This window comes from Lissotriton helveticus, chromosome 2_2, assembly GCF_964261635.1.
Source record: "Lissotriton helveticus chromosome 2_2, aLisHel1.1, whole genome shotgun sequence".
NCBI classification, from domain to species: Eukaryota; Metazoa; Chordata; class Amphibia; order Caudata; family Salamandridae; genus Lissotriton; species Lissotriton helveticus.
In genome coordinates this window covers 445,157,784-445,180,399 of record NC_136060.1, presented here as the reverse complement: position 1 = coordinate 445,180,399, position 22,616 = coordinate 445,157,784, and the positions used below count along the sequence as shown (strand labels likewise).

Genomic DNA, 22,616 nt, shown 5'->3' with positions numbered 1-22,616 from the left:
CAGCATGCATACTTTCCGATCATGGCACTTTAAATGTGTATTGAAATATCTTGCAACAAGATAGTTGACATTAGGAACTAGGAAAACGCTGTTCTTGGTAGGAAGTAAAGAGGCATTTATCTTCTTGTGTAGTAAATATACACGATCTACTTTAACTTTGATAGTAGTCCCTATATATGTGCTTGTCATATACTCCATAGTGCCCCATGGTTCTCCTCCCAAATATCCCTCCCCCTTACCATTGGCTTAACTGCAATGATGATTCCTGATCTTCTCTTAAAGTTCATAGATGACATCCTCTGGAGCTTTCTTACCCTCACAAAATACATTTTCATATTTGACTACTCTGTTTCAACGCAGTACATTTGTGATAATGAGTGTATAATGGCAATACAGTTCCTACGGAATTTCAGTATGATTGTTATTTTTCCTATACATTTAGATTTACAAAACCAACATTCAAAGCACGTTTTAATATTTGCTTATTCATGCACAACAAGCAATCAATCAATCTCCCATTTGTAGAGTGCACTACTCACCCCCAAGGGTCTCAAGGCGCTAAGGGGGGGAGCTGCTACTGTTCGAACAGCCATGTCTTGAGAAGTCTCCTGAAGGTCAGCAGGTCCTGGGTCTGTCGCAGGTGGATGGGGAGGGTGTTCCAGGTCGTGGCGGTGAAGTGGGAGAAAGATCTGCCGCCGGTGGTTGTTCGGTGAATGTGTGTAACGGTGGAGAGGACAAGGTCAGCGGAGCACAGCTGGTGGTTGGAAGTGTAGACGGTGAGTTATTTGTTGAGGTATGTTTGTCCGGTGTCGTGGAATGCTTTGTGAGTGTGGGTGAGGAGCTTGCAGGTGATCCTCTTGTTGATGGGGAGCCAGTGCAGGCTTCTCAGATGGGCAGTGATGTGGCTATGGCGGGGATGTTGAGGACGAGGCATGACGAGGCGTTCTGTATTTGATGAAATCGTTTCTGGAGTTTGTCTGTGGTTCCCGTGTAGAGGGCGTTGCCATAGTCCAGCCTGCTGGTGACGAGGGCTTGGGCGACTGTCCTTCTGGTTCCGGTGGGGATCTATCTGTAGATCTTTCGAAGCATGCAGGGGGTGTTGAAGCAGGAGGAGGAGACGGTGTTGACTTGCTGGGTCATTGACAGTGATGAGTCCAGGATGAACCCCAGGTTGCGTGCGTAGTCGGTGGGTGTCGCGCATCTCCCAGCGAGAACGGCCACCAGGAGTCATGCCAGGCGTAGGGGGTGTAAAAGAGGATGAGGATCTCCGTCTTGTCCGAGTTCAGTTTCAGGTGACTGTTCTTCATCCATTCGGCAACGGCCTTCATTCCTTGGTGGAAGTTGGTTTTGGTGGGATCCTTGGTGAGGGAGAGGATCAGCTGGGTGTCGTCGGCATATGAGACGATGTTGAGGTCGTGCGATCGGACCATGTTGGCAAACGGTGTCATGTAGACGTTGAAAAGGGGCGGGTAGAGGGATGATCCTTGGGGTACGCCGCAGGTGATCTTGGTGGCTTCGGCTACAGCATTTGTAGTGTTCATGTTACTTAGAGTCAAACATGTAATGCTGCATGTGTACATTCCTAATACAAACTGTTAGATCAAGAACAACATGAGTAATTAAGAGGTATCTGTTAATATCAGTTGTCACTGCATTTTGTTTGCTATGTTGAACCTTTTTTTTTAAAGGAGGTACTATTGCAATAGAATGTATTTTGGTCTAAATGATAAAATAACATTTTTAAGGAAGCAAACAATACTGCAAACACACAAAATGGAAAAGGATTCCGCCTTACAAAGATACCTTTACACACTAAACTTTAATAAACAGACCTGTCTGCTACTCGTAAGAATATGAGCCTTGTAGTTTAAATGCCAGCCCTAAGTTCAGAAGAAAGTATTGTGACAATAAAAGGATCATAATGTCACCCTATAGAGTTCATCGATTGGTAATAGTTGAAATGTGTAGGAAGTATTTTACCACACATTTAACATGTTTTTTTCTAAAGAAATGCTGTATAACAATAAGGCTAGCACAACATCACAGCTTATAACAACCTTTACTCATAGCACCAGCAAATAGCTAGTGCTAACTTTATATTTATTTAAATAAGGAAAAAACTATAAACTTTGCATTTAAATTGTATTCCGCATTTAAAGCTACATTTGTAGTAGTTTCCCAAATATTGGATGCAGTACGACAAAAATAGATTTGTGCCATTTTTTTGTCTGATGTTTTAGATGTTTTACATCCGGGCCTCCTTTGATGTAACTTGGCGTTTGTGACATACTTTAAATCTATTACAAAACCTCCAGTTCAGGCTCTTTAACGTTCAAAAGACTGTGTTGACATTAGCACTAATAAAAAATAGAGAGTATGCATCTTATAGGGAATCATGAACTCTTTCCCTTTATATTTAAGATCTCTTGTAACATTGTCTTTTTGTTTGAAAAAAGTTTAAAATTGGTTGTTAGACCTGTCATTCTTTTGATGGTCTTCCCCCAAACGTTTTTCCTGCTTACCTCCTCTTTTTGCGGTATCTTTTTGTTGGTATTAGGAATCTGAGCACTTTACCACTGCCGACCCATGCTAATGTGCATGTGCTTCTCCCCTAAACAGGGTGATATTGGTGTATACCCAATTGACATATTTAGTTTACTTTAAGTCCCTTGCCAAGGGGTATACCATATACCCAAGGACCTAGAGATGTTCATCTTGAGGAAACTACTTGGATAGATCATTTTGCAAAATTGTATGCTGACCCTGAGATTGGAAGTTCCATAAATGATGGGCTTTCTTTAAACCTGAGTGAGGGAACTCTAGAATTTGATCAACAGGAAACAATTTTGGCTGTTAACGCAGTTAAAACTAGTAAAGCCCCAGGACTAGACAAGATCCCTGGGGATCTATACAAACATGATACTGGTGTCTGGGGTCCCTACATTAATTTTCTGTGAAATTTTATAGCCGCAGGAGCTGACATATCAGAGACATGGAGGGGGACAGAAATTATTTGCATTTTTAAAAAGGGAGATAGAAGCGATCCCTCGAACTATCACCCAATTAGTTTAATCGATGTTTTACAAAAAATTTATTCAAGGCATATTTTAAATCATATTAATTTTTGGATCGATGAACTGGCAATTCTCTCAAAATTCCATGCAGGATTTAGAACAAAAACAAGCACCATAGACCAGGTGTTTAGGTTCTGCTGCATGTGCTGGAAGTACGTAAATCTGAGGAAAGGCCATTTATATGTGGCGTTTGTTGTCTTAAGGGCAGCGTTTGATCTCATCCCTAGACATTTAATATGGAAAACACTTAACAGCCAAGGATTCCCAGCAAACCTACTCGAACAAATTGTTAGATTGCATCAAAATAACTATGCAAAGGTGAGATGGAATCTGGGTGGCGAATTAACTAGTTCAATCCCCATAGAAAGGAGGGTTCGCCAAGGATGAGTCCTGGCACCAACTTTGTTTTCCTTATTTGTTAACGATATTCCTTGTTTTTTACAAGGTTGTAATAATGATGCACCGAAGCTGGGAGGTGAGCCAATACCAGCCCTATTATTTGCGGATGATACCATTCTTATATCCCAAACACCAAATGGCCTACAATCTTTGCTTAGCACTTTCCAAACCTACTGCAGTAAAAAAGGCTTAGAGATAAATACCAACAAGGCAAAGTACATGGCAATAAATCCTCATAAGTCTTTCAGAGAAAATTTGGTTTTAAACGGACAAAAATTGGAATACGTTCAAAATTTTAACTACCTGGGAGTTTCATGAGATTCTAAAACAACATGGAAAACCCAAATTGACAAAAGCAAGTGTTATTAACACAAAATACACTACCAATTTTGAAAAGACACCGGAATAGTCTCAATAAAGCTGTATTTCCAGCACTTGAGATATTCCGGTCTAAAGCTGAATCGGCAGCACCATATGGTGCTGAATTGTGGGGCCCGTCGAGCAAAAAGGCTTTTGAGGTTAATGAGAATTTTTTTAAGAGCTTTGCTAAAAATTCCAGTACGTCCACCGTTAACTCCATTAATGCTTGATCTTAACATGAAGCGTACGGATCATCATGTAATTATTAGACCACTGATACTGTGGGTTAGGCTCTGGACAACACCTAAGCTGCTGGATTATAGTGCGGCTCCAACAGAGATTAAGGATTTGGATGAAAATAATTGTATTACATGGTTTAAACATGTGAGTACTTGGTTTAAGAAGATTGGCTTAGCACACTTTTGGAGTAGTCCATCGACATTAACCTCAAATTAAAAAAAGATACTAAAAGCATCCTTCTGGGCCTTCATAGACCAAAATAGACTAAATGATAGAGCAAATGGATCCTTGACTAGTGAGTTTCTTATGTTTAAAGATAGTCCTTGCTTTGAATCTTCTTGGGATGAAGTGAACCCACCGTTGGCTAAAACGTTATACTTGAAGTACAGATATGGTGTACTGATGATAAAATCGAGCATAACAAGGTGGGCAAATTCTAGCAAAGATACATGCATGTTGTGCTCAGGAAAAGTTAAGGAAGATATCACACATGTTCTATTTTTTTGTCCGGCCTATTCAACCCCATGAAAAAGATGGATTAAACCTCATTGTATAAATATGGGTGTGAGATCGCATAGAGAAGCAGAAAGGATTCTAAAAACTGACACTCGCCAGGTTATTGTTTTTGGTATTAGCCCGTTTCTGCTGGCTGTAAATTTCCTCAGAATAAAGGCTGGTGAGAAGCTTTAGGAATGTTTATGGAATTGTTAATGTAATGTATGATTTATTTGCGAACAAATGCAATAAACTGAAACAGCAAAGGATAAATGTATGTATATCAAAATGGTTCATGTGCTGTGGAACAAGTTGTATATTAGCTTGCCGGAAATGTACTTGTAAATAGAATGAACTTATTTTTATATATGCCTTTTTAAACTATTTACATGTTTTTTAGCATAATGATTGATGCCCCCAATCCATTCGTATTAACTGTTGATCCACATCTATCTATGGTAGTCGTAATGTTGTGAAAAATCCCTATTTCTTTCGTGTGAATTGTATTTTAATGCATCTTTTATGATACTGCTATATCGAAATAAAGATGATGATGATGATGATGATATACCCAAGGCCTGTAAACTAAATGCTAGCGGCACTTATTGTGCCACCCACCCAAGTAGCCTTTCAAACCTGTCTCAAGCTTGTCATTGCTAGGCCAGCATATGCAGTTTACTGCCACTTTGACTTGGCATTTAAAACCACTTGCCAAACTTTAAACTTCCATTTTATTACATATAAGTCACCCCTAAGGTAGGTCCTATACCCTAAGGGCAGGGTGCTGTGTAAGTAAAAGGCAGGACATTAACATTTAAGTTCCACATGTCCTGGTAGTGACAAACACCCACATTTGTTTTATCTACTGTGAGGCCTATTCCTCTCATAGGCTTGCATTGGGATTTCCTTAACACACTTTTAAGCTGTATTTCCTGCTTAAAAAGGAGTGATTGCGTCATGTTTCATATCTCTGCCAGGCCGAGGAGTAGGATTGGACCCATTCACTTGAATCCAGAGTGCCTCCAAGGGCTTGCAGTTTGGCCACCTGTTCTGATGTCTCAGAGCCCTTAAATACTTCCTTCAACCCTGCAATAGCACCTGGACTCTGCCAGTGTTACTGTTTTTGTGTTGCACAAATACTTTACACATTGTCACTTTAGATAAGCCTGACATTTCTGTGCTAAGCTACCAGAGGGTGAGCACAGGTTATCTTTTAGTGTGTATCTAGCATACCCTGTCTAGAGTGCTGATTTCTCCTTGGACAGGGTGCATACCTGGGCCAACCAGAAATCCCAGAACTACCACTGGTGGTGCTGTGCTAAATTTGTCAATCGTATGATAAATTGTATGTATAGGATTAGATATTGCTTCATGTTTTTTGCAGATTTACATAAAAGTTGTGTTGTAAATATTTTAATCGATCAACAACAGTGAATGTAATCTATTATAGTACTTAGTTGTTGAAATCCTGCAGTGCTGTTAAGTACTGCTCATACATTTGCACCTAAAGAATTTTGCCTTTGTCAGAAGTGCTCAAACTTTTTCATTAAAAGGGTTGTGTTCCTCCCAATGCGTGCTGACCTCCTTAGCCTGAAAAGATTAAATCCTGGATAAGAAATGTTGGTACTGCTACTCTGAATTATGATAAATATCTTATTACTGTTCAGAAGTGGTGGTTCTTTCTCACTGATGGAATTATAGCCCTGCTAAGAAAGAACAAAACTGTCAGCAGGAAAGGATTGCCGTATTTCTGAGATATGCTTGGGCTATCCATTTGAAAAGATTGCAGCCCTGCTGTTGCTTTCTCGAAGTAAAAGTCAGAGAGCGGAGTTGCGCCAAAATCAGCAGTGCCCTGCTCCAATATTTTTAAAATGCAGGGATGCACTGTGTTCACAAGAATACGGCACACCCCTGTGTTTCTTCTAGCCCTGGTGCAAAAATATCTGTCTGGCACCGCACCAGGCACCCTGCCACCATGATGTAGATGGGTCTGTGCAGCAGGGGCAATTGTTTATGTGCAGTAATCTGTTCCTTCCAGCACATAAACAATGATTCCTGGCGATTTCCTCTTTCATTGTGTTCTGCAGAATGCAGCACACATGGAAAAAGCAAAGAACGAGGAGAAATTAATGACTTCTCCTCAGATCGCCATTCCAACGCCTGGTAATCCATGGCATTAGAATGAGAATAGTGCTGTTTTTGGTGCTGCCTCAGCCGTGTAAATCTGGGCACAGTCAAAAAGCAACGGGTATTGTGGTGGAATGCCCAGACCAACAACCATTGCGCGCCACTTTGCAGCAGAGGACTGCGGCGTAAAGGGACATATTTACAAGGTGGTGTTAAGCCACGTTAAGCGGAAGCGCTACCGTGTAAATATGGGAAATGGGGCTCTGCCACCGGAGTGTCAAGAAAAGTGATGCTCCAGTGGCGTTTGAGACTTGTACATATGACCCTCTGATTGACAATATTGCAGTGGTCTTCAAAAGTCTGGACTCTTTCCACCTGAAAATATTGCAGTCTTGTTGAAAAGTACAGAACCCTACATGAAAATATAGCAGTCCTCTTCAATAGCACGGAGCTCTTTATGAAAATATCACAGTTATGCTCTAAAGTGCGGAAATCTTTATGAAAATATTGAAGTATTTTTCAAAAGAACTGAACTCTATACGATAATATTAAAGTATTTTTCAAAAGGATAATATGCTATTTGAAAATATTGAAGTGTTCAAAAGTACAAAACTCTGCATGGCAATATTGCAGTCCTCTTCAAAAGTCTGCACTCTTTTCATCTGAAAATATTGCAGGATTGCTCAAAAGTGCTAGTAGTGCTTCACTGAAAGGACTGCAGTCCTTTTGAGGCAGCACTGATGCTGTTCCCTGAAAAGACTGCAGTCTTGGTGTGATTTGCCAGTAATGTCAATATGAAAGTACTGAAGTCCTCTTCAGCTGTGCTGGCGCGCTCTCCAACTGAAAGTAAGTCAGCCCTGCAGAGAAGTGCTGGGAATGTACAAATAAAAGTATAGTCTTGATGAATATAGTTGATTCTATGCCTCTGAATGAATTGGAAACTTGTGTAAACAAGCGCCTGAGATCTGCTGCATTTAAATAGAAGGAGTGCTACCCGCATCCCATCGGGAAGACTGCAGTTCCCAGCTAGTTTGAGAGGCACTAACAGTAACACAACAAATGAACCCCAATCGCGCTGAGAACAGTTCACGCTGTCACATTGAACAGAAGACAGTTCTGAGGCTGAGATGGTACTCTCCCACTGCAGTTACTACTGTCCTTTAAAAAAATTCAGCCATTGCCATTTCCCCGTTTCGAAGATTTCCGGGAAATGCTTCTCCAGATCTACAGAATAGGTCTGACACTTTAACATATATATCAGAACATTCGAATTTTGAGTGCTCCATTAAAAACAATGGAGTGCTCCAGGCTTCTAATGGCCGGTAGAAGCCCGGGGCATAGACATTCCAATGTTTGCTTACAGCAAGAGCTGTGAACAAAGGCCTCATGGAGCCCTAGGGAGATTGAGGCCTTTGGCTCGGACCTTTAACACTGGAGCGGACTTTTAATGGGCGATAGAAACCGCAACAGCAGGCTCTAAGGCTATGATAGATTTCAAAACTAGGGACAGCCTTTGATGCTTCACTTTTTCAGGTATCCTTCCCTACCAGGATTTGTCACTGCTGTTGAAGGAATGTGTGTGTAATTTCTTGTTATGAAGTCCACAGACCTGGTGGTGAATGCTGGTGCTGTCAAATAAAAAGAATTTAAGTGCCACTGACAAAGTTCAACTTGCTTTATTACAAGAGTAGCTAGATGTCCTTGTGGTGTCATTATCACTTTCCCATTACAGGCACTGCAGGCCTGGAAACAAGTTCATGTATTGTTAGGAAAGGAATTGACTGTTGGGTAAAAGATGCTCACGGTTCTGGTTCAGGGATTGATAGATCCTGTTCACAAAAGCACGGCTTGGAAACTTGAAATCACAACCAAAAACATATCCTTCTTAAGAACGTCATGTCAACAGCATGGATCTTCCCCTAAAGTACACGATTTCTTTCCTCCACTTTTAGAAAATTTAGGTCCTCTCTTACACTTCCTTCACACTCTCTCCACAATTAATTCAAAGTCCTCCACTTGACTACACTGGAATAAACTGAAGTCCCCCATGACTTCTGTGCATGTTTGCTTAAAATTCTGTTCCATCTCTGGCTGCACCATGTGTCACCATATGGCCTTGGTCGCATGCATGACAACATGCTGTGTTACTTCACATGATTAACAGAATGGAGTATGCCTTGTCTATAAAAAGGCACAGTCACAGATGCTGCACATGGCAATACTTAATGAGCCTTGCCAGTGATCAGTCTAAAGCGGTACCTAAACATCTTGCAAACGTTTATAAGACTTTTAAGCACAAGATGTTCACAGTTATGGCTGCAGGAAGAGGATTCTGACTTCCAATCACTGTTTGAGTCACCTTGATTGCAAATGAGTTGATTGTAAACAATGACCTGTTTGTAGTCGATGTGCCTGGACGGCAATCACTGGTTTCCCGGCATGCTCCTGGAAAATGTTTGTGATTTCCATCTATTTCATGCGAAGATATGGAAAAGTATATTTTCTCTTGCGAAAGTCGACAGAAAAAAACAAATGCTCTTGCTAGCTATGTTTCTCGTCCATGAGGATAATATACCCCTTTGTCACCTTCCCTGTAATTTCGGGAATTGTCCCTTCTCCATGACAGGTGTAAATCTCTAACCTTTTCCACTTTGGCCAACATGGGAACATTCAGGGGTGAAAACTCACATGGCGATGGTGTCCTGTAAGGCCTACTCTCCACACATTCCCCAACCCTGCTGGCACTATTATTCACACAAAAGCCTTTGAAGAAGTAACTCTATTTATGAATGACAAACTTGTATTTTGACGTAGAGCAGTATTGCAGTCGTAAATATAGTACTTACTTGTGGAGTAAACTTAAATGCACCATTAGCGATGAGAATCTGGCTCAATGAGATTAGGCCTCTTTTTATATGTTTTCAAAATAGTCATGACGTTTTTCATGTGCAATGAACTGAGGTTTACATAGCACAAACAGACAGGCATTTGTTACAAGATCCAGAAATTAATTGTTGATGTGCAGCGGCGGCTCCTCAGCAATGGCGGAGGAGCGACGCCCCTCTCAGTCCACCAGCAGCTGCAAAAATTGAAAAATAAAATGATAATAAACCAGGTGTATTATTATTTTATTTTTCTCTTCCAGGCGAGTCTTGGGGACAGGGACATCGCAGGGGCAGTGGCGAAGGGGAAGTGGTGGGCACTGTTGTCAGTGCGCATGTGGGTTTGGCCAGCTGCTCAGGATGGCCAAACCCACATGCACACTGAAGCTGTCTCCAACCCGAGCTGTGTTGCCGGGTTGGAGACAGCAGGCACAGATTCCCAGTCTCTCCGGGAGCACAAGTCAAAGGCGCTCTGACCTATCCTGATGCTGCGCTCATGCCGCAAGAGAACAGCATCAGGATTTGGTGCAGGGGATTCTGGGGGCCTGTGCTGGTGAGGAGCAGAAGAGCAGCGATTCGGCAGACAAAGTCATTTTTTAATTTGTTTTTTGTTGTCTTCGTCCATCTCCCTCACCCCTCTTACCTCACCACTCAACCAGGAGACCAGCCGCTACTGTTGATGTGCTAATAAATGTTTCTTTTTTCACTGAACTATGATACAGACTCTAAAATGTGTTATTTCTTTAACTGGACTTTTGTTTGGTTGATTTGTTTGTTGAACTGAATTATATATCACACATTTTCTCTGGCGAGGACATGGCTGCTCAGGTCATGCTACCAAAAAGCGTGCATAACCTTTTTGCACACATTCTGTGTCTGCTACACTAGGTTATGGAGGAAGAGGATTATTTCCAGTCCATTGTACATTACATGGTAAAACATAAGAAAGAGAATGTCAGACAATTCCAAAGATGCAAGATGTTTTTATGACTTTTAAATAATTTAACTTATTGACTGTGAGTTTTCACCAAGGAATCCTAGTGTGTGAACAAGCACTTTTGAAATGAAACCAATTTTGCACTATTTTTTTTGCTCGTGTAATAAGAAATCAAACACTCTGGCGTTACCTCAGTTGTAATCTCAATTTCATTTTCAGCTTTAAAATGTGAAGATAAATTATTTATTATTTGATAATTAATCACATTTAGTATGAAATCCATTATCCTAGTTCTCAAACGTGCAAAAACAATGGGGCCTATTACGATGGCGGGCAGACTATGTCCGCCCGCCACTGCATTGGAGAACAGGACCGACCGCCGATGTTGCGGCAGTCCCGCCATTCAAATGAGGATGCTCCCGCCACACTGACGGGCACATCCCGCAATCTTTATATGGCGGTGCTGAAAGCAGCACCCACCTCAATGTAATAAAAGCTTGTTGCACATTTGAATGCACAACAAGACAGGCACCGCGCGGTGCCTGTCACCTTGTGCATGCAAATGTAGGTGGGTACCATGGCTACCCCCCATGTGCATCCCCCAACACCCTGGGGGTGCGCCACGTACCCCAAAAGTAAGAACCGCCTGCCTTTCCATGGCGGCAACGCCGCAATTGAAAGGCTGTTCTCCGCCTGCATCATAATATGGATGGCGGAGTCCTGCAGACACCGCCACCATATTATGGCCCTTTTCCGCCCGGTCGACCGGCGGAAAAGCGGCTTTCCATCCGCCGCAGAACCCACAGCCATACTAATATGACGATGGGGTCAATCAAGCATGGATAGCGGGCGGATCGCCCCCGCCAGGCCAGCGGTGGCTACCGCCGGCCCGATGGGGGCAATTCGCCCGCCATCCTAATGGGCCCCTTGGTTTAGAACAAATCCCTCTTGCTCCTTCCTTTTATCTCAAAGCCCCAAAAATAGTAGTGACTGTCCTTTCTCCATTTCTTTGCACGCATGCAAAATATCACATAACAGGCATATAAAGTACACAATGTTTCATCAGCCAGTTTTCCACATGGGTATTCTCTGTTTTTAGCAACATCATCAATCTGTTACTGAATTTCATATCCATATTGAATGTGCCTGTTGTCTCTATAGCCTGTGCTTGGACTGAAGCACCTATTAAAAAAAGTGAATAACATGGCATAACAATCACTTTTGTTTATGTTTCTCTTACAGACTGGAAGAAAGGAAAAAGGTGACCCACTGAACATTGCCATAGATAAAATGACCAAAAAAACAAGAGACCTACGGAGACAGGTATTAACTCCTATTATGATCACATGCTCATTGCATCCTCCATTGACAGTATTTTGTTGTTAAAGGTCTCATATATTTGCTTGTTTCATATTTGCTTTACAACATTGCGATGCTCCAAGCACGCTGTATTTTAAGGATCAACTGGAGCACAGATAACTATATTATAATGCCTTTTCGGCAAGGAAAACAATTTTCAAGTCAGTGGCGGCTGGCATGTATTTAGGGTGGTGGGCACGCAAAAAACGTGAAGTATTAATATAATTTGAAATAAAGGCACTTACCTTGCTGACTTGCCACACAACATCCTCCTCGCACAGGATCTTCGCTCCTGGAAGCTCCGGACCCAGGAAACTGCACTACCCAATCCCGGTGCTGCTCTCATACTGTGGGAGAAGCATCAGGATTGCAGGGAGGGGCCTCTCTCAGCGCTCTTAAAGAGTGCTGGAGGCCTGCGCTTTCTCGAACCCAGTTGTCTAAGACAACTGGGTTAGAGAAGTTGAAAATATCCATGTTTGGCTGGCCACCGAAAGATGGCGGCCAAAGGGACATGCACACTGTAACCATAAGTGCACAGCTCCCTCAGCAGGAATTGCCCCGCCCCGTCCTGACACTCCATTCAGGACTGGTTACTGAAAAATAAAATGGTAATAAATAAACTTCATTACCATTTTATTTTTCAGCTGATCTGGGGTAGTTTTTTAGCAGGGCAATGCTCCTCTGCTCTCATGGAGGAGTCACATCTGCTTCATAGCTGAATTTAGTGAAGTAAGACCAGACTCACAAAGCATTTTTTATAAGTAGTTATATCTTACTCATTTTCTAGCTAAGAATTACACAAATGCAGATTGCAGTAGCTCTCAATCAGTGCACCACAGAACCTTTGACAAGTATTTGCAATAGAACTTTAGTAGCTGTATTTTGTACAACTTTCAGTTTTCATTTGACAGCAGAATACTGACCAATTTACAATAAGCTAACGTCTCCCAGAAATGGACCAACCCCGCCAAGGGAGGCCTTACTTTAGACCTTATTCAAAAAATATTTTCTGCCAATAGTTTTATCTGACCCTAGGCTTACCTATGTGTTTCTCACACATTTTCAGGAGTCAGGCCTTATTATTCATAGAAACAGCATCATACATCATAATACTTTCTTTTCTGTGTATCTCCTATTCCTGGAACTTATGAATGCATCAACCCTATGTTATGTTATGTTATGTTATGTTATGCTAGTGGATTTCTAGAGCACGCCTTATCACCTGTGTGGGTGCCCAGGTGCTGAGTCTGGCTGTGGTTTATGCAAGGACTAGAGTGCTAGTCAAAGAGCCAGGTCTTAAACTTCTTTCGGAATTCCAGCAGTGGACGTATAGGTCCTGATGTGGTGGTCATTCCAGGACTTCGCTGTAATGTGGGAGAAGAATAATCCTTTGGCTCTGCTTCTGCACACCCAAGGTGTGTGAATGAGAGAGATAGAGGGAGAACCAAGGCTTCTGGTGGCTTGATGGAAGTGGAGGTGGTGGTTGAGGTTGGAGGGTCCAGTGTTTTGCAGTACCTTGAATGCATGTTTGAGTAGATTGAACTCGCAACGTTTCACAATCAGGAGCCAGTTCAGCTGTCTGAGTCAGAGAGTAATGTGGGTGCAGTTAGGGAGGTCGAGTTTGAATCTTGCGGCAGAGTTCTGAATGGTCTGGAGTCTCTGGACGTTGTGGGCTGGTATTCATGCATAGAGTGCATTGCGGTAGTCCTATCTTCTCGTGACGAGGCCCTGGGTGATGTTGTGCTTTGAGTCCAGGGGGAGCCATTTGAAGATCATGTGTAGCATGCGCGTATGAAAAGGTAGGAACATGTGATGGCATCGATTTGAGAGACCATAGTATGTTTGCTGTCCAGGATGGTTCTGAGGTTTCTGACATGCTCAGTCAGTAAGGGGTTGGTTGTGAGTTCTGAAGGCGGCCATCAGGAGGAGTCCCAGGGGAAGTTCATGCCTCCGAAGATCAGTGCTACTGTCTTGTCAGCGGTGAGCTTTAGACAGTCCTACTTCCTCCAACCTGTGACGATGGTCATGCATTTGATCCCTGTGTTGCTGTTGTCTTCTGAGAGGGAGAGAATGAGTTGTGTGCTGTCAGTGTAAGAGAGGATGTGGAGCCCGTAGCATCTGACAACGTTGACCAGCGGTGTTATGTAAGTGTTAAATAAGGTGGGTCTTAGTGACAAACTTTGTGGGACTCCGCAGATGATTTCCTTGGTTTAGAGATGAAAGGTGGGAGGTGCACATGCTGGATTCTTCCTGGGAGGAAGTAGGTGATCCACTTGAGTGCTGATCACTGGATTCTGAAATAGTGGAGTCTGGTGACAAGTGTGTGGTGTGAAATGGTGTGTAAAGATGCGGAGAGGTCAAGGAGGATGAGTGCTGCTGTCTCGCCTCGGTCGAGTATGGTATGATTGTTGTCATAAGTGCTAATTTTGTGCTGTGGTTGCTTCAAAATCCGGTCTATGAGGTCTCCAGGAGTTGGTGATGTTCCAGGTGTTTGGCGAGTTTCTGATTGATTGGTTTCTCCCTGTCTTTGGCCAAGAAAAGTAGTAGGGAGATGGGTGGGTAGATTTTGAGTTTGATGGGGTCGGCCGGTGGTTTTTCAGGAGGGCATTGACCTCTGCTTATTTCCAGTTTTCTGGGAAGGTTGCAGTGGCTATTGAAGCCTTGATGATCGTGAGTCTAGGGCTGATCTTGGTTCTGCCTAGGTTGAAGATGTACTGGGGGTACAGGTTCATGTGGGGGCCCTGAGTGTACTGTCTTTCTGATGGAAGTAGTGCCCTAGTGGGTTGATTGGCTGCAGCTGGGCACCTGTTGTGCTGGTGGTTGTTGTTTGATGAAGTCAGAGGGTCCGGCCTGAGGGATGAAGTTTCTGTAGATCATAGCTAAGTTGTCATGGAAGAAGTCTGTGAGGCAGTCACAGAGATTTTGTGAAGGGGTGATTTTGTTTGCTGTGGCTGAGGGTTTGGAGAATTCCTTGACAGTGTCAAAGAGTTCCTTGTTGTTGGAGCTGGCTTCCATTCTTGCTGTAAGAGCACTTTTCTTTGTCTCAACTTGAATATTAAGTTGTATTTCAATTTAACAAGTGAAATGAGAAGCAGGTGTTCATAGAAAAAACAATTTGAACCAAGGCATAATTGGTTATTAATAAAATATATTCTTGAAAAAAGTGAAAAGACCAAGGAGAACCAAGTTAATTTAAGGCCTTATAAACTTTGAAAGAATAACCTTCCTGTTTAGAGATTGTGCATTGTTAGATACAAATAAATTAGTATCTTTTTTTTTTTATCAAAAGCTTTTAATGGCCAGCTGCTATCCATTTACTGGTCCCAAATGAGCAGAAATGCCTCAGTTAAATTATTTAAATTATGGATAATAAGTCACGCAGACAAGCTAAGGAACTATGTCTAGTCATGATTTTGAATTTAAGCAAGGTCAAATTCCAGTTTTAATCCTTTCAAGCTTGAATAAAACTATTCAGTGGGGTATGAGTAACAAATGTCATGTGTAGTGCTATGAAATAAGGACATTGTCAATATCAATTGCTAAATAAAACAAATGAACTTTATATTAGGGGTGGGTGGAATTTGCGTAATCGCGTTACGCAAATCTCCGCGAAAAGGCAAAAAATCTCAGCGAACACGCAGAAATTCCACGAACACGCGGAATTGCTTGTTCGCTATACTGTTTTACTGTTCGCGATCGCTGTTTGCGTGTTCGGGGAGGAATATCTCGCAAACACGCATTTTGAGAACGCGAAGAAGCGAAAAAATACGCAAAGTCACGGAACGCAGAATTTTGAGCAATTTTGCGTTCTCCGCGGAACACGAAATGGCTCAAATTCCACAAATACCTTGAGCTGAACGGAATTTGCCACCCAGGCCTACTTTATATATGAAATAAAGTATACTCTACTATAGATAATAAGGCTATTGCAAGCCACTGATGAATTACTGACAACGTAGAGAAATAAGGCCTAAGAGATCACCTAAAAGAGAACTCAAAAATGGCTTGCAATTGCCCTGTAGCATATGACAGAGAGTATTTTGTTCTTTGCAATGCCCTATTGCTCACTGGTAATCTTCATTTCTCCTGGTCCCATTGTCCTCCTCCCATTCATAAACAAATGAGATAATCCTATATCACTAACAGAAAAAAAGAACATAGGAATGCTGGCCCTACTCCACTACCTCCCACCGGGAGTACATCAACGTACTTCACCCAGCATTTCCTCTGAAGTACCAGATGGAAGGCCGGCATGTCCGGGAGGGAAGTAATGAATGAGACGAGGACAACGGGACCAGGGGTAATACAGATTACCAGTAAGTAATGGGGCATTACCCCCAGGTTTCTCCTGTCCTCGTTTCATTCACAAACAAGTGGGAATACCTAAGCAACAACTGGCATTCATCAACAACAAACGACCAGGACACAAGGCAGACAGCAACACCCAGTAATGTATTGGTATAGAAAAACAAGAAGTCTGGAGCACACAGCCTGCACCACCCCCAACCCAAAATTACCATCATCCCACAGCAAATTCTGGATTTGATAATGCCTCACAAAAGTATTACAGGATGCCCAAGTAGCAGCCCTACAGATTTCAGACAGGGAAACCACCCAAATCTTAGCACAGGAGGCCGCAATTCCCTGAATAGAACATCCGCCGGAGGAGGGGAACATGAAACAGATTAGGCCAACATAATGACCTGCTTAAGCTAGCGACTAATGGAAGAATAAGAAGCCTTGCCTCCACAAGGGGAAACCCCAAAAGACACAAACAGGGAGTCAGACTTCCTAAAAGGATGTGTCTGATCCAGATAGATAAGCAAAGCCCGCCAAACAGCAAGCAAAGACCCAAAAAAAGCCACCTTCAATGTCACAAACTTGATGTCCAACTCAGCCAAATGCTCAAAGGGAGAATCCACCAGACCACACAACACCAAGGGAAGGTCCCAAAAAGGAAACGAAGGCCACACCACCTGACGGGCCAAAGAAAAACTCCTCAGCAACCGAGAGACCAAGTCATCCACATCCGACAAATTCCCCCATGGGGAATGAAAAGCCTTAATCATGGCCCATTGAGCCCGTAAAGTAGAAACAGATAACCTCTTCTCGAAACCCCTCCCAGAGAAAATGCAGCAACTCAGGCAGAGAACAATCCAGGGGGTATAACTCCAGAGCACAACACCATCGCTATAAATTCCCACAATGCGGCCCATAGGACCTGAGAGTTGAATGCTTCTGAGACTGTTGCAGGGCCAAGGCTAAATGCTCGGGGAAACCCTGACGCTGCCACCCCTGCCACTCAACCTCCAAACCAACAGCCGCAAGAGAGACAACATACGCAGGTGAGATCGAAAGCAGGTGATCAACCAGGGACCCTGAACCTCCAATAGCCTCAGAGTGGGGAACCAAGACCAACAAGGCAAAAATGGCACCACTTCCACCTCCCGAGACTCCTGCACAGGCGAGCCAACAACCGTTGGATCAGCGCAAGGGGCGGGAAGACATACAACAGGTGTGATGGCCAAGGAATGGTCAGAGCATCCACCCCGTACCTCCTCCTGATGGACACGGGAGCAGAACCGTGGCAGCATTGTGCCTGGAAGCAAATATGTAGAGAAATGGAAGACCATCCCTCCTGCACACAAGGCGAAAGGCCTCCAGAGTTTGACACAACTCCTGGGAGGTGCGGAAAAATGACTGAGGGCATCCGCCACCCCATTGTCCACTCCCCAGATATGAACAGCCACCGGAGACTACAGATGTCCCTCTGCCCAACAAAGCAAGGCAATTACCACCACATTCAGGTACCTCCTTGATGATTCAGCTAAGCCACTGTCACCATTGTATCGGAATGGACCACCACATTGTGACCCAACAACCAACTGTGGAAGCCCATGACTGCCCGGGACACCGCCGTCAACTCCCGCCAATTCAAAGAACGCCTCCCTTCCAGAAGGGACCAGCGACACTCAAGCAAACAGGACTCAACGTCACCCCCACCCGAAAGCACTGGCATCCATTGTCAGGAATGCCAGAGGAGAGGGCCACAACAACAGACCCCTGGAAAGATTGGCTGACACCGTCCACCAGCGCTGAGCAGGGAGGATGGAAGGGGACACCGGAACCAGAAGGGCCAAATTCTGAGACAAAGGATTTCAATGGGCCAACAGATGCACCCACAGACGCCTGAGATTAAACCGTACCCAAGGCACCATGAACAGTGCTGCTGCCATGAGATTCAGAAGCCTCAACCAGAGCCTGACCGGGAAGATAAACCCCCTCCAGAACTCCAGATTAAGGGAACTCAAGGTCACTGCCCGAGAGATAGACAGAAACACCCTGTTCAGATCAGTGTGAAAGGGAGCCCCAATAAAAGTCAAGTCTTTAGACAGCTCCAGCTGACACTCCGGAAGGTTCAGCAGAAAGCCATGAGCTCATAACGCCGAACACACCACCTCCTGATCCACCAGCAACCGAGCCAGAGAAGGAGCATGGATCAGCCAATCGTCGAGGTATGGTTATAGGAGGACACCCTGAATGTGTAAGGAGGCCACCAACGGCACCACCACTTTGGTGAACACTCTCGGGCCGGACCGCAAGCCAAAGGGCAGGACCAGAAACTACAAACGACGGCCTGGAAGGCAAAACTGCAGGAACCTGCGAGATCTGGGGTGAACTGGGACATGATAACAAGTGTCCTGCAGATCCAGGGGCACAAGAAAGGACCCGGGAGAACCAACGGACTCACCCTCTGAAGGGCAGATGAACAACAAACATGTTCAGGTCCTTCTAGTCCTGCACCAGACAGAACAAGAAAACAAGAACAAGAAAAATCATGGAGTAAAACCCCCTTCCCATCTGCAGAAGAGGCACCTCCTGAATTGCCCCCTTTGCCAAGACGGACTCGACCCCCAGAGACAGCTCGGACCTCTTGGTCCGACAGGACACCAAGGAGTTGGACGAATTCCTGAATTCGGAGGAGTCTCTGAAAACTCGATGCAATACCCCAGTCGAATAAAGTCCAGGACCAACACATCGGAATAAGACTTCAAATAGACTGGAAGAAAGAGCTGAAGCCGACCTCCGACTAACAATTCTGAATCAGCTTCCATATAGCCAGGAATGAGGTTTTGACTTTGCTTTCCTGTCCCTGCCAGAAGAAAACCTCCCATGACCCCTAGAAAACTGCCTCCGAGAGGATGGATGAAAGGGGGATTTAGGATTAGAGGAAACAGCTGTAGTGGAGGACTGCTTAAAAGAAGAAAAGTGCTACTTCTCATAAAAAAGTTTGTGCAATTTGCCTCTAACTCCTCCCCAAACATCATAGCCTCTTGCAAAGGCAAGCATAGGGCAGAAGCCTTCTGAGCGGAATCAGTCTTCCAATTCTTCAAAACCAAATTGCGGCGAGCCGCCACACCGCCCCCCCGGAAAGGACTGAGGCCCTCACGACGTCAAGGGATATATTGGAAAGGAATACCACTTGCCGCTCTATATGCTCCAAAAGTCCGGAACAGTCAGACGTATCATCCAGGGACTGATACAGAACCTTGATATTCGTAATTAAGGACTGTGCAACGTTGGTAGCATAAATGCCAACCCTGAAGAGGATGCAGCTTGGCCATGACCCGAGGAATCATAATACGATCAGGGTCCTTCCACTCTGGCTTTAACACCTCCTGATGTAGGGATGGACAGGCACATTCACTGCTGCTGAACTCTGAAACGGGCACCGAGATGAACCACCAGGTACTGGGAGCAACTTCGCCAGGAAAACCCATGTTTGATTTAACATGCTTCAGCTAGTCCGGCAACATGTCTTTATCAATGTATTTGCCCTAGTGTTCTTCACCCCATCAAATCATCTCAGAATCAGAAGAACGAGATGGCTGAACTGGGTAAGATCCCTTGGGACCCCCCCCCCCCGCCATTTCCTACAATGTCTCCTCAATCAGTCTCTTTATTCTGGCATCATCCCCTCCCTGCGATGTTTAGACCGTACCGGAGAGGGAGAAGAAGACGACGAAGATGAAGAGGAGGAGCGATCCACATGTTTGCACTTCCTGGAACGTTTGTCCATTCCTCCAAACACCAATCTCAACAGAAGCCCAAATCAAGAACAGACGCAAGGACAGGGGCACACCAGGAACCAGCCACAGACCCAACGAAACACAGATGTCTTGAAAAAATAGTATGTCCAGTATAGTTGTACACCAAAATCACAATGCGGTACTCACCACATGCACCTACAATTAAAGGAACTGCCAAATTCACCTCAGGAGCCGACCATCATTGGAACGCCTGACTTCCTACACTGATGTTGTAAGTCAGGCAACGTAACACGGAAGAGAACCGCACACTGGGAGCAACTCCTGCCCAGGTCACCGTCCGGGAAACAGACAGCCGAAATGAGGAGATGCCCTGTCTCCCAACGTGCCCGACAACCCAGGAGGCACAGCTCAGATTCCACCGTTAGTGAACACTGACTAAGAGGAACTCAGCATGCCCCCTCCAAGCTCAGCAGGGAGGGAGACACGAATATCAGCAAAGTCTCTACCGCCGTTAAGCGAAGATGTGAATTTTCCAGCAGAAGCCCACCAGCTCCTGACTCGCCCCATTCTGTCGGAAGACAGAAAAAAAGAACAGAGGGACTTCTGGGTGACGCACGTTTATGTACTTTCCGTGGGTGGTGTGGGTTAGTGCCAGCATTCCTTCATTCTTTTTTTCTGTTGGTGAGATAGGATTATCTCACTTGTTTATGAATGGGATGAGGACAAGAGGGACTGAGGGTAATACAAGATACACCATCAGCTCTCTTCCAAAAAGGTTAAATCCTTGTTTTTTGCTTCTTGATATGAGATAGAATGATTACAGATATGTTGCATGAAAGGAGAATTTGTAATTTGAAAATAAACACACAAATACACAGCAAGTAATTTGTTTAAAAAAATATAAGCATTTTAAATGTGTGTCAATTAAAAAAAGCATTGGCATAGCCAATAGGTCTCACCTTTGAGACCTTATAATTATTTATTTATCCAGCACAGTATCCTTGGTGCAACAACATCAAGTATTGCATGGCTAAACACTTATAAGGTCCCAAAGGCAAGACGTATTGCTATGCCAATGCTTGTTTAGGACTTGTGCCCTGGGTTGGTGGTTATATGGGTAAAAAGAAGAGACATGTTTCTAACGGAAAAAAGTATAACTACTTGGCAGCTGCTACAGCCAAAGTGTAATGCAATTTTTTCCAGCTGGTTTTACCTATCAGAAACATCATATTTAGATGTCCCACACATAGTAAAACAAAACTGGTAGGGAAAACCCCAAAACAAAAAAACGCTGCAATTTCGCTCTGTCTCGGTTATAATGATGTCCTACGTGGAAGAGGGTAATAAATATGGTCCTACTTCTAAGTAGCTGGAATTTACCGGTTTTTGGTTTACAAAATCGGTCACCTAAACTGTAAAGAGTTGCAATAGGTAATGCTCGTGCTGTGTAGAAATGCAACAATTGAATGGTGACGCCATCAGAGCGCCCCCGCCCTCCCACTCCTCATGATGCCATCGGAGTGCACGGCGTCAGAGTAGGCCTCGGGAAGAGGCTGCAGCAGCTGATCATGGTGTCTTAGCTCTGGAAGGGGCTGGTGGGCCTCGGCTTGTTCGCTTTAGTGCATGCAGCTTTCTCTGCAGCCCAGCGTGAGTGCCGGGGGGACAAGTGGTGTGCAGGTGACAGTTGGTGGCCGGCGTATTCCTTGGTTTGCCGAGGGTGGCAAGGACCGAAAGAGACACAATTGAGGCCAGAGATCCACATGTGCAAGTGCCCCGGTGCACAATGTGCCGGGAGACCCTGAGAAAAGATTTCCCCCGTAGGCCATGTGTAGCACGGGAGAAGAGGGTGCTGTTAGCCGGTGTATGCCATTGAGGCTAAAGATCAAAAACTACTGTTGGGGGAGGGGTGGCAGGTGCGTCTCTGTGGGGTGTGGGGCTTAGAATAGGTGGGGCCCAAATAATGATGAAGTCTGGTATTTAAGAGGGCTTTTCTAAAGTCCCCGGGTCAAAAAAGAAAATAGTTTAGGAGAGGGGTGCAGAGGAAGGCATCTCCTAGCATAATTCGTGCCATTGCATCTTAATACAAAGTACTAACGCATAGTTAAAAATGAATTAAAACTCAGACTTCAAATATGCCACACATTTTGCATTACAATCCTTAATGACCTAATCCGCGCCTTCAGCCAGTATTGCTAGGTCCTTCAAACAGAAACAGGTACAAATTTAAAATCCTATCTTAACAGTGATAGTCACGCAGGTACATTTTCATCACAATTTGTCATTTACATTTTTAAAAAAACAGCGCGCGCCTCCCGCTAAAAGTAAAAAAAAAGTGAAAGCGATTCCCTTGCGGGAGCGAGCAGCGCCAGGAGCGATAATTGCTAACACTTGCTGCCAAAGCTCGCTCCCGCAAGGGAATCGCCAAACGTGCACATGTTGCCATTGAAAGCAATGCAACACGTGCACGTTTTAAGAGCGAAGAGTGAAGCGATTCCAAAAAGCCTTTTTCCTATACAGCTCATGTGCGCTGCTTAGGCGAGACCTAAAAAGGTGGTTGTTCACAATGTATGGCAATATGCAGAGAGAGCCCACTTTTGTGGTCGAAAACTACAGAAGTGCAACATAAGAAATATATTGTTCTGTCACCTTGCTGCTAATGACTGTATCTTCAGGGTAAATACTTCAGAAGAGC

General features: G+C 44.1%; 1 protein-coding gene across 1 annotated transcript in view; it reads left to right on the top strand.

Moving 5' to 3' along the window:
- The window catches only part of CTNNA2 (catenin alpha 2), a 2,858,593-nt gene that overhangs the window by 1,768,033 nt on the left and 1,067,944 nt on the right, over positions 1 to 22,616 (top strand). The window contains exon 8 of the mRNA XM_078679035.1: positions 11,757 to 11,837. Coding sequence (XP_078535161.1) covers positions 11,757 to 11,837 — 81 coding nt within the window. The remainder of the gene's footprint in view (positions 1 to 11,756; positions 11,838 to 22,616) is intronic.